Here is a 12,069-nt window from a genome sequence, read left to right as displayed (position 1 = left end):
AGACTACACCCAGATCGGATTCAGAACGTTGATCAAAACATAGATGAAGTAAACTGAATCCATCAACACCCCCAAAGCTTGTACAGTCCTATAGCTCGTCCTGGGTCGACATTTCATTCGGTAACGTTAGGCAGTTTTGATTCATATGCTGTTTAATGTTTGATGATCACATTATTTTACATATGCATCTGATTACATATGCTATCGCTTGTTTCTGCTTCTTCTTCACATGTCTTTTGATCAGGAGATTCAGTACACTTTCAGAAGATGTGTCATAGCGCCCTCTACTGTATAACAGCGAAAACACGGAAATCCGGAAATTTCCATCAATTGCGGGGAAGCGTTGTCTCATAAATGACGGAAATTTCCATTAATGGTGGGGAAAGAGTTCATTAGGTAGCGTTTATCTGAAACCATTCAGCTTGCGCACATTTTTTAAAATCATTTATGATTTATAGAATTGACAGCTGGTGTGTGTGTGTGTGTGTGTGTGTACATTCGTTCTTTAAATCACACGTACACACATTTGAGAAATGAGCCTAAGATCAAATGTAGGATGGTTTCTATGCAACATTTTATAAATGAGGCCCCATGTCTCCATTTCTTACTGTCTGTGTGTATTAAAGCTTCACTCGCAGCCGTTTGTTTCAAAGAAACATTTCATAATGCCAATTTATGGAAAGTACCCAACAGCCACATGCCCACCTCACTCTCTCTCTCGCTCTCTCTTTCTTTTACAAACACTCCTTCAACTATAATCTGGCATGGAAAAACTTACTACAGCTCAAGCACAGTTACGGCTGACAGACGCTCAGGGCTGAAGACAGCCAGAGCAGAAAGCACACACTCACAGCCGCCACACCAAAACCTGGAGACGAACCTCACATTGCACAATCACAGACAGGTCTTCAGGATCAAGTGGACATTAGGGATAGGCTTTTTGGTCATTTCTATGTGTTTTCCTGATTGATTCCTCATCCCTAATGTACATTATCATACACACCTCTTCATTCATGTCTGTCTTTCTCAGTCCCTGGTCTTCCCATCCATGTCAAACAGCGTTCAATGTTTAGCAGACACAGACCTCACACATCTAGCTACTGTAAACACACTCTCTTTTGACTCCAGCAGAATCAGCAATGTGAAGACTGCACCGTAACACTGTAACGATCTGAACATGAGTATAGCATGTACTTTCTCTTTGAGCATGAGAGAACAAATGTGCTTACCTCCTTCGCTGGTGCCGATGGTGACCCATGCCGTCCAGTTAGAGATACCCTGACTGCTCTGGCAGGCCATTCTGAAATCATATTGGCTGAAGGCTTCCAGATTCGAGATCAGACAGCTGGTGTCTGGTGCGCTGACCTTCTGATTGTAGATCAGCTGATCAGAGTCTTCACCAGAAGCTTTAACCTGAAAGGTATTGGATTTTAACAAAACCATTAGATGATTTTTAGTGGCTTGTTACACTAAAATCCAAAAATTGTCTGTTTGTAAAAAATGACTTTTTTTAAATGATCAAACACTTTTGTTTTTTGCAAATCGCGGATATGCAAAATATTAAACTAGTGTAAATCTTTTTGATTCACACTTCAACAAATGTCACTCTACACATGGTTAGTATATTGAATGGACATTCTGCGACTATGGAAAATTATTAGGGGTTCAAGCAACTAGTGCTGAAACCCTATTGTAATTGTTAAAATTTCCAAGGATCAGCATTCTCCCCTAAAAGTAATCGGGCAGACCAAACCGTAAGTCGTAGAGACTTGCAACTTTACTCACACCATCTACAGCGTCACCAAGGCTCGGCCCAATCAGCTTGATGGTGGCGCTACAGCAGTAAAAAGTAAGAAATGGCTCATAACTTCTAAACTGTTCGCTGGAATATCGCTTGAACCCTTGGCTCAAAACAGAAATGCATGCCTCAAATTCTGGGTTACGTGTATTTTGAATTTATTGAAAAACCTACTTTTGCTAACTAGTCCTAAGTTTTTGGCCTGATCGGAGCTAAATTAATGCAGCAAGATTCTCTGGAGTCTGATTGTCAATAACTATCAAAAAAAGTTGAAATTTCGATTCATGGTCTCTAAGGGCCACCAAAACGTTCGAAATGGGCAGAGCCACTTTTACTAAATGGCTATAACTCGTGAACGGAATGACATATTGGCACACATAGTATGTAAGAGCTCATTCTGTGGTCACGTGAAAAAGGGTGTGGCAACTGGCCACTTGGTGGCGCTATAACATGGAAATAACTTAAAAATGGCTGTAACTACACAACCCTAAGTCTGATTGACTTGAAAATTGGCATGCGGTGTCTTTGTCCAAGGTGCCAAGACTGCCTTTGAGGACATTCGCTTATTTCGAAAAATGCTTGAGCAGCTAGCTATCAGATAAGGCTAATGGAGGCAACAAACTTTGGCGACTATTCCTAGGTTTTTGGCTCTATCTCGATAAAACCACTGCAGTACAATTCTCAGAATTCTCTAGGTCAATAATTATCAAAAAAAAAATTGAACTTTGGCCTTTGGATTGCTATAGCAGCATCATTTAAAAAAACAGGCGTGGCCAAGTCTACCCAAAAGCCTATCATTCCTAGATGAAAACTCAAATTTTAACATCATTAGGTGAGCACATGCGCCACATGATTCTAAAGAAGCATGCAAATGTTTATGGAGATCAGCCTATAGGTGGCACTATAGCTGTTAGGCATTATAACTGTTAAAAAACTTTAAAACACATGGTCTTTTCCATCTATGATCTTGGTGGTTACAGACTTGTTAAACGAAACATAATACCTTTTTACGCATGTGCTTAAAGGCCTTAAAAACACTGGTAATTGATGCTTGCAGCTATATTTATTATTATTTTTTATTATTTAATGAGGCAAGAAGAAGTAACGATTGGTGTGTGGACACAGACAGGGAATGGCCACTAATTACTTGAGTGAAATGTGTGACATTCACTTTCTGTTTAGGACAAAGAAGAAGCAACTACTACCACTTCTCTTTTCCCCAGATTCCTGTGATAATGTCAGTGCATGAAGTAATTTTCAGGATTAAACATAACTTACAATTATGTCATATACTTTGTTGGTATACTTGTAAACCTGGTAATTTTCCAGTGTGTGTGCATATAACATATATATATATATATATATATATATGAAACATAATGTTCCTTTTTTTTTTTTTTTTTTTGCTTTTATGGTGCTGTACAAATTTATGTTGCTGTATCTTTTGCGGAAAGAATAACATAGTTGTGTTAAACTGACATCAGAAGAAACTGCATATGTCTCATGTAAGTTATCTTGAACCCAGAATATTCCTTTAATACATGATCATGTTCATTAACATAAGCACATAATCATGCAGCCGTCTTCCTGAGCTGGTCTTGGCACACATACACACACATTGTATTTCTGTTCAATAAAATCATCTCCACCTGGAGACATGCTGCTGGCACAGCAGGACACATGAAAACACCTCACTCAGCAGGAGAAACATGCTGCCGATGCAAAGACGCACAGCAAACAGCCTCAAAACATCAAACTCTGGCAGAAAACTTCCCTTTAACTAACCACCTACCCAGAGTTATACTGCTTCAAATCGTTCTCGGCTGTAGGAATTACAGAGAAGAAAGAAAGTTTGGTCTTTATAAATTAACAAAAGCTTTATTGGCATGACTAAAAATGATTACAAGAATTCCATAGAATTCAGGTTGCATGCAAGTTTAAGTTAGAACTACAACATAAAACAACAAAATACAATGTGTGAATCTCACGGAAACTGTCAAGAAATGACATTATATGTTGCACAAAGAAAATGAAATTAAGGTTGTGTGCACATAATTCTGGAATAAGCATATCTAAAAATGCATGCGTCTCCTTGTTTCTATTTTTCTCTCCTTCTCCGAGGCAGCATTAAAAATCTCAGAAGCTTCAAATGTGTGGTTACCAATGAGCAAAACAACCAGACCAAAGACAATAAGCATGACAAAATGAGAGGTCATGCTTTTTAAAGTGTATAAAGTTTATTGTAATGTAGTGAATGAAAGAATTGACTCAGTGCTGCGGTACGAAAGAGCAGATGTGTCATAACACAAAAAAGTCATTCTTCCTGATTATCTTGAAGGACTTCATTTTGGAGTGAGGAGTCACACGTGAGTCAAGACTCTGTGATTCAGAGTGAGTCAATAAATAGAGCGAAAAGTGTGCTGCTGGTTACTGACTCACACAGCTGGTGAATTCCCCTACGATGGGTTAGTTTAACTGTCCAGACCACCATTTACAAGACCCGCAATGTATTTCTGTATTTGAGGTGACTGGTGTCTCTATCCTTTCTAAATCATTTACTTTAATTCAGAACGTTTGAAAAGAGGACAGCAAAATTAGATGTAAGTGTGATCATATGAACATAAATTATTTCCTCTATTGATTGAGCTTCATTAATTACAATAATTTTACTGTGGCCGACTGTATTATCATGCACCTTCTTGTTTGTCTTTGATATTTTTTATACTATATGACAAAAGTATGTTTGGTTATTCAATAAGCTACTTCACACTGTTATGCTGTATATGGCCATGTTCATAAATAACTAGATGTATCTTTCTCTTTTGTCAGTTGAGCTATGTTAAACGTTTCTGACTCTTCCATTGTTCCTCGCTTCTTTTTTATTATCCCTCAGTTCCCTCAGGTTAGTGTGTTTTGTCTCAGTTTGGGACGTTCGGTTCTGTAGAGTTGGGGAACCAGGGGAGGGGCGAGGGCTCAGACACAAGAGCCTATTTTTATTAGAACCAGGCACTTTGGGGTGGTGCTCAGGCCAAGTGTATGACACACACACACACACACACACACACACACACACACACACACAGCTCACATCCTACCAGGGCCCCAAAACATAGGGGGAACTGGGCCTCAAAAGTGAGTCGTACAGGGCCTCTTTCGAAGTTTGAAATGTGATACTCTACAGCATGATTAAGCAGCACGTCTATGTAAGTAAAAGGGTTCTGACTCACATTTGTGGGACAAAATAAATGCACCATAGGCTTGTCAAAGTCAAATGATACAACAGTTTGAAACAAACAATAACACACTGACTCATTCTGTTATTGATCCATTGAAAGACTGTTTTGGAAGGTACCTGAACAATGCAGAGGCTGATGGGATAGATTCCTCCAAAGCCCATGTGCCAAGACAGACGGACACTTGAATTAGTGATCTCTTCCGCTTTAATGTCATGGGGCTGGGAAGGAAGGACTAGACAGAAAGATCAAAGAAAGATATAAAACATTTATTGCTAAAAATGACTAAAATATATTTGTGTTTGGACATTTTGGCTACATTCAGACTGCAGGCAAAAGATGCAGTCATATGTGACTCAATTCTGTGGTCCTAAAATACAGAAAAAAGCCTCCATCTGAACAGTCATATCGGGATTCTTGCGACTTTCACATCATGTATCGCCATTCATCAAAATTCTGCACAGTTTTACATACTGGTAGTTGTTCGGTCACTGGAGACAGTGAGCTGTTATACTCATAAGTATTACATTGAGAGCTTTATACAAGCACACCTTGAGGAGTTGTATTGCAAATATTTAAATTTTCCCAACTTTTCAACTTATTCTTTGCAACTTGCTCACAAATTTCACTGGCTTCCACTGTACATCAATGAAATGTACTATTTAAATCAATATTTGTGTGAGCTATGTGTGTTTTTGCTTATTGCAGCATCGAATACTACAGGAATCATTTGTGACTCAAGACTGTCAAGCAGTGAAAGATCCATGAGCTGTAGACGCAATGGGCCCTATTTTAACGATCTAAGCTCATGGTCTGAAGCGCATGGCGCAGGTGCATTTAGGGTGTGTCCGAATCCACTTTTGCTAGTTTAACGACGGGAAAAATGGTTGGTGCACCAGGCGCATGGTCTAAAAGGGTTGTCCCTATTCTCTTAATAAGTCATGGGTGTGTTTTGAGCGTAACGTGCAATAAACCAACTAGAGTCTCATCTCCCATTCCCTTTAAAAGCCAGTTGTGCTCGCGCCATGGTGGAATATAGACACCCTCCACCTGACGAGTCAGTTTAAATACATGTGTGTATTGCCACGATTGGTCAAATAATTAGCCAATTTCATTCGTCATTATTGCAATTAGGTAATTCTGATACATGCAATGATTATCCATTATGACATGTAGGCATTTTTATCTTTATGTACACAATAATAATCTTTTACATTGCAATCCTTTTATTTTTAATATTTGGCATGTTTGTGTGCTGCTGCGCATCCCTGTGTGTGTATAAGCAGAGTGTATGCACATTGTGCACCCGCCTTTAGGAGCATATTACTAACACGCCCTTTGAATAACAAAAAACAAATACTGTGCCATTGACTTTAGACCAGGTTTCAGTTGGTCAATGGCGCAGTCGTTTTCAGTTGCCTCAAAATAGCAACACGCCAACAATGCACCTGAACACACCTTGTTTTCAGACCAGCACGCCCATGGGTGAACAGATGGGTGCGAGTGCATTTGCTATTTAAACAACGTAGTGCAGGACGTGAAAATGATAACTGCATCGGGCTGAAACTAGCCAAAAAACACTTGCGTCGCGCCTGGCGTCACATTGCGCCAGGTGTATGATAAGGGCCCTATGTCTTGGCTGACCACTTGTGAACGGCAGGTGAAAACAGGGCCTAGAAGCACACTCAAGCACTCTCACTTCAGGACATCACACTTACCCGTCACAACACCCGTACCAGACGACGCCACACCTTTATGATTGTGCGCCTCACAGGAGAAAGAGCTGGTTTTATTTAAACCTGTTGAGAAGTGAAACAACATGGTTGAGAAAGCTGAGACCAAAAAAAGAAAAAGTTGGGTTACACATTTTCATGGCCCACTTCTGTTGGTTATAAGTAATGTTGTACTTGTCAAATAACTCTCATTAGAGTATTAGTTGAGTATTAGTAGACTGTTAGGAGTAGGGTTACTTAGCAGAATAAGGGGTTTGATTTAGTAGAATAAGTTGACATGAACTTGCAAAGTTACTTATAGTCAATAGAATATCTGTTGGGGGGCATCAAAAAAACGTTTTAGAAGATATTAAGAAAACAGTCTACTAATACTCTACTAATACTAATAAGAGTTGACGTGCAGGTGCAGCCTTACTTATAGTCAACAGATTGTCTAATAAAGTGTTACTCAAAGTTGTGTTGGGTTGTGGTTGTGTCTGAGTTTCAGAATGTGTTTGTAGAGAATTAAAAAGAGCTGATTTGAAAAGAGCTACTTCTGCTTTAAGGAAAACACTGAGGAGAGGAGCGCGCACACAAACACACACACACACACACACACACACACACACACACACACACACAGGTTTGTTTTGCTATCTTAGTGAGGACTCTCCATAGGCGTAATGGTTTTTATACTGTACAAACTGTACATTCTATCCCCCTACACTACCCCTACTTCCTACCCATCACAGAAAACATTCTGCATCTTTACATTTTTAATAAAACATTGTTTAGGATGTTTTTAAAGCTTTTTTAGTATGTTTTAAAAAAATAAAAAATATGAGGACTCGTGAAATGTCCTCATATTTCATGTTTACGTCGTAATACCAGTGTAATACTGATGTCAGTATACAAATTTGTGTCCTCATAAATTACAAAAAAGCACACACACATACACACTACACATGCTGACATTCACAGAAACATGTCAAATGAAGGCTCTCTTTCTCACACACAGCATTCTTCGCACTTTCAGTGAAAATAACGCTTGTGTGTCATTCAGGAACACTATGTGTCCATTGTTAAAAGACCACAGAAGTTCAATATGAAGGGTCATCAGATCAAATTCTGATGGACAAGAGCTGAGTGGTGTGTGTGTTTGTGTGTGTGTGTGTGTGTGTGTGAGAGAGAGAGAGAGTTCAGCACAAGATATGTAGTTTCACCTCACTCTATTTCCTTCCTCAAAACTCAATCTGTTTTCATCAGCACAGATTCAAGGCAAACAAGAGTTCTTTTAACAGTGTAAACCCATTAGTTGCTCTACTAATAACCATACTTCTGCTATATAATACAAAACTGAAAGAAGATCATTGCCTTATAATACATTTTCCCACAACACAAATGATCTTTCCAGTACAAAAGACTAAATTAAGACATTTAAGAAGCATGCAGCTAATTTTGCAGCTATACTTTACTGCCAAAAAAAAAAAAAAAAAAAAAAATCTAATATAAGTTGGAGTGCCTTTGCAAAACTTGTGGCCGTGATAATAGGGTATTGTGGGCATTTGCTATGTGTTTATTAAGGTGTTTTGTATGACTGTCAGCATGTTGATTTGTGTTTTTTTGCTTGTTTTATTATCTGCTAGGCAGAAATCCTAAGTCTGACTGCCTGGAAATGTGCACACGTTTCCTCAAAATGTAATACTTAATGTTGTTTTATCAAACCCCTGACCATAAGTATATGGTAAAAATAATGCAGCTTGCTTTAGCAAAACAGCACTGAATGCTTTACGAAGTGTTTAATGTTCTCCCTGGGAGGATTGGTGCTGTTGCATTGACAGAAGGAATGTTATGGACAGAAAGAACTGCCATTTTAGTTTATGAAATTCTTGAATGAGTGTGAGTCAGTGGGTGTGCGTGAGTGTGCAAGCAGAAGTGTTTCATTCCAAAGATGTGAATGCACCACTAATGGTCAGTTGTCCACGATGAGTCAAAGCCTCACACTCTCTCTCTCTTCAGCTCAGTACAGCTGGAACAACAACACAGGCTGTATGTGGCACTCTGCTGTGGCAGGTTTTCAAAGGCCTCCTCCTCTTCCTCCTCCTTCTCCTCATTTTTTTCCCTCTACTCTTTCTTCCTGTCCGGCCTTCCTCTCATCTCCTGCTGCTCTTTCACCAGTAAGCAAAGGGCAGCGTCTCAAAGGATGATTCCAATTTGGAAAACAGCCAGACAGTTTGCCTGCTGCAGAGAGTCTGTGTGTGTGTCTGTGTGTGCGCGAAACGAGTCTTAAAGAAAAAATGTCTTAAAGAAAAAAATAGAAGACTAATTTGTAATACTAGTCTAAGCAGTTTATTCAAAAAGTCTTGGGTATTTAGATGCGGCTCGGGTACCTCCGTCAATGTAAGACTATGGGAATTTTTTTTGTCTATTTTATCATCCACCAGGTGCAGCACACATTACAGGATGAAAGTGTTTGTCCGTCATTAGTACGGCCACATCTGAGGCAGTAAGCGTAACGCATCAACTTACATGTTACAAAGTTTATAGTATATATGTGAGCCCTAAGTTTTTCCTGTCCTTGAATGCATTTGGCCAAAATCTCATGTTATAAAACATGAAGTGCTACGCAAAGTCTATTTAAGACAGCAGGGGTAACGCATTACAAGTAACGTGAGTTATGTAATCAGATTACTTTTTTCAAGTAACTAGTAAAGTAATGCATTATTTTAAAATTTACAACAAAATATTAAGAGTTCATATACAAAAGCCACTAAACACCACCTCCGTCAAAAATGAGATAATGATATTTAACAAATGCATAGTATATGTTCATCAAATACTTTCGCTTCAAATCCATTAAATCCCAGCATCAGCCCATGCAGCCCATCCCAATGGTTCGTTGGCAGAAACCGCAAAATGCCACTTCCCTTTTTCAGTGAAAGCCTCTAAGTCTACAAAAGAACCAATCGGGAGACGCAAATCGAATCACATGATTTCAAGATGAATGACGGTGTGTGTATGAGCCGCTTTCAACAGCCGAGCTGCAAGTTTTTATCATGTTTTGTCCATCGTTACAGTGGCAATGTCAGGATTTGGCGAGTAGCAAGTAAACACAACAGTGTTCCTTTTGCTTTAAAAGTGGACGAAATGGACGTTTTACTGTGTCTTGTTGTCCAAAGAGGTGGACTTAGAGGTTTTGGGAAAAAAAGCACACATGGACTTAACTGGTTTTGCAGCAAAAGACAGTCAAATTTGTTAAATACCAATGAATTGACTAAAGTAACATTTTTGAAAATAAGGCACTTCAATACCTGAATTTCAATAACATTAAAATTACTGAACCTAAACATAGGAGCCTGGTAAAAAATGCTAATTTAAAAAAAAACATGTCAGATGGACTTAGAGGTTTTTGCATCTGAACTCTTCACATCTGAGTTACTTTTTCAAATAAGTAACTCAAGTTATGTTGTTTTTCAATTTATTGACTGACAGCTCTCCTGTCTTGAGAGAAATATGGAGTAAGTGCAGAGGCGTGGTGTGTGTTTCTTCTCCTGTGTCTTATTCTCAACCTGGTCTCATAGGAAAGACGTACCCGTTGGAACGTTTTCGCGAGTCGCCAAAATACGTACCAATGCGTACATATCACTGCAGTTTCTAACAGAAATGAACGCTAGAGGCAGTAAAACGGCAAGCGCTTTTAATCGTTTTCATACACAGTTACGATTACGGGGTCAGATTATGGATTAATAAAGACTCGTTTTCACGTCTCCTTGCACAATATTATGTTATGACTTCAAACCGCTTTTTTACCAGAGTGCACGATTTGTAAACGGATATATTTTGGACTTTTCATCGCTTAACCAACTCCATATGTTTCGCTTTTCTGACATGACAAGCTTGCTCGGTAGCTCAGCTGATACGGAGTTGTACTTAAGACGAGGAAGCCCTCGGTACGAATCCTGTGAAAGGCGAGTCACGGCAAAAGAGCTCAAAGAGAGATCTAAACAAGCTAAAACGGCACAATTACGGATGCTTTTTATGTCACATTTGCTTTTGTTAACGCTATTGGGTAGGTTTAGGTGTAGTGTTGGTGGTACGTTATTTTAAAACGCAATGGAGTGCAAATTTCAAATCAGAACTGCGGTGATTCGTATAAAAACCAACGTCATAAAAACGTACCATGTTCACATTTATCTGTTACAAAAAAAATGAACACGCTTTTAGCGCCACTCAGTGGACATTTCACATCGAAACTGCAGTGATATGTACGTATTGGTATGCATTCTGCGACTCGCGAACACGTTCCCACAGGTACGTTTTTCTAATGAGAATGGGTTGCTTATTCTTCTTTAATCCAGAATGGCAGCACAACTGAAAGGTTTGAGCTGCGCCCTCTACTGTACAGACATGAATTTGCATTTCCTTCAGCCTAAGGCTTTTTTTTAAGTAACGTAACACATTACTTTCCATAAAAAGTAACTAATGCAATTAGTTACTTTTTTTACGGAGTAACGCAATATTGTAAAGCATTACTTTTAAAAGTAACTTTCCCCAACACTGGCTAATGACTAGACAGCAAATGCTAAGACACTCTTCTCTGCTCCTCAAATATATATAAAATCAGCCTTTATATACATAGTGTTTTATGAATATAGTACCAGCTCTATATTTTTCCTTGCTTTGTTGGTGCAGAAACTGTCAAAACTGTGTGCGGCACTTCATTCAAAACTGAGGCAGAGCTTCGAGGTTTTGCCGACATTTAATTGGTTAAATATTTGTAAAACTCACAGACAGACATCAAGTGTGATCAATAAGCATTGATTTATGAAAAAAAAATGACGAGATATGGGAATACAAGGTTTATGCCAGTCAGCGTCAACGAATTTGTTGTTAGGCAAGAAATGTTGAACAAAAAACTGTGAGTACAGTTGTGTCAAGATAAGTCAGTACCTGAGATGTTGAGTGTTGAGGGTGACAGGGATATTGGGTCATCCAGTTTATTGAGAGGAGCCCCGTCCTGTAGCCAGATGACCCGTACAGGTTCAGGAGGACCATGAGCCTCACAGCGCAGACTCAGCCCTACATTAGCCACTACTGACAAATGGTGCGGCTCCACTGAGAAATGAGGGAGACCTGAATGAGAAAGAAAGAGAGATTGCGAATCTATGTATCATTAATGTGCTATAGTGGAGTTTTCAACAGTGCAGTCTACTGTTAGTCACAACCAAGGCCAAACTCCCAGAGTTTGTTTCCACCTCTCTGCACAAATATTCCCATCACAAAGCAGATGTGAATTTAAAGGGAACATTGGATTTTAAGTAACATA

At 39.1% G+C, this 12,069-nt stretch overlaps 1 protein-coding gene across 1 annotated transcript in view; it reads right to left on the bottom strand.

The window, feature by feature from the left end:
* The window catches only part of LOC127496258 (tyrosine-protein kinase receptor UFO), a 45,317-nt gene that overhangs the window by 27,569 nt on the left and 5,679 nt on the right, over positions 1–12,069 (bottom strand). The window contains exons 4-7 of the mRNA XM_051864053.1: positions 11,694–11,876; positions 6,750–6,830; positions 5,151–5,266; positions 1,230–1,413 (exon numbers count right to left, since the gene is read on the bottom strand). Coding sequence (XP_051720013.1) covers positions 1,230–1,413; positions 5,151–5,266; positions 6,750–6,830; positions 11,694–11,876 — 564 coding nt within the window. The remainder of the gene's footprint in view (positions 1–1,229; positions 1,414–5,150; positions 5,267–6,749; positions 6,831–11,693; positions 11,877–12,069) is intronic.

Source organism: Ctenopharyngodon idella, chromosome 15 (assembly GCF_019924925.1).
Source record: "Ctenopharyngodon idella isolate HZGC_01 chromosome 15, HZGC01, whole genome shotgun sequence".
In the NCBI taxonomy this organism is placed as follows: Eukaryota; Metazoa; Chordata; class Actinopteri; order Cypriniformes; family Xenocyprididae; genus Ctenopharyngodon; species Ctenopharyngodon idella.
The sequence above is the reverse complement of the archived record's forward strand: the minus strand, read 5'-3'. Positions and strand labels throughout refer to the sequence as shown.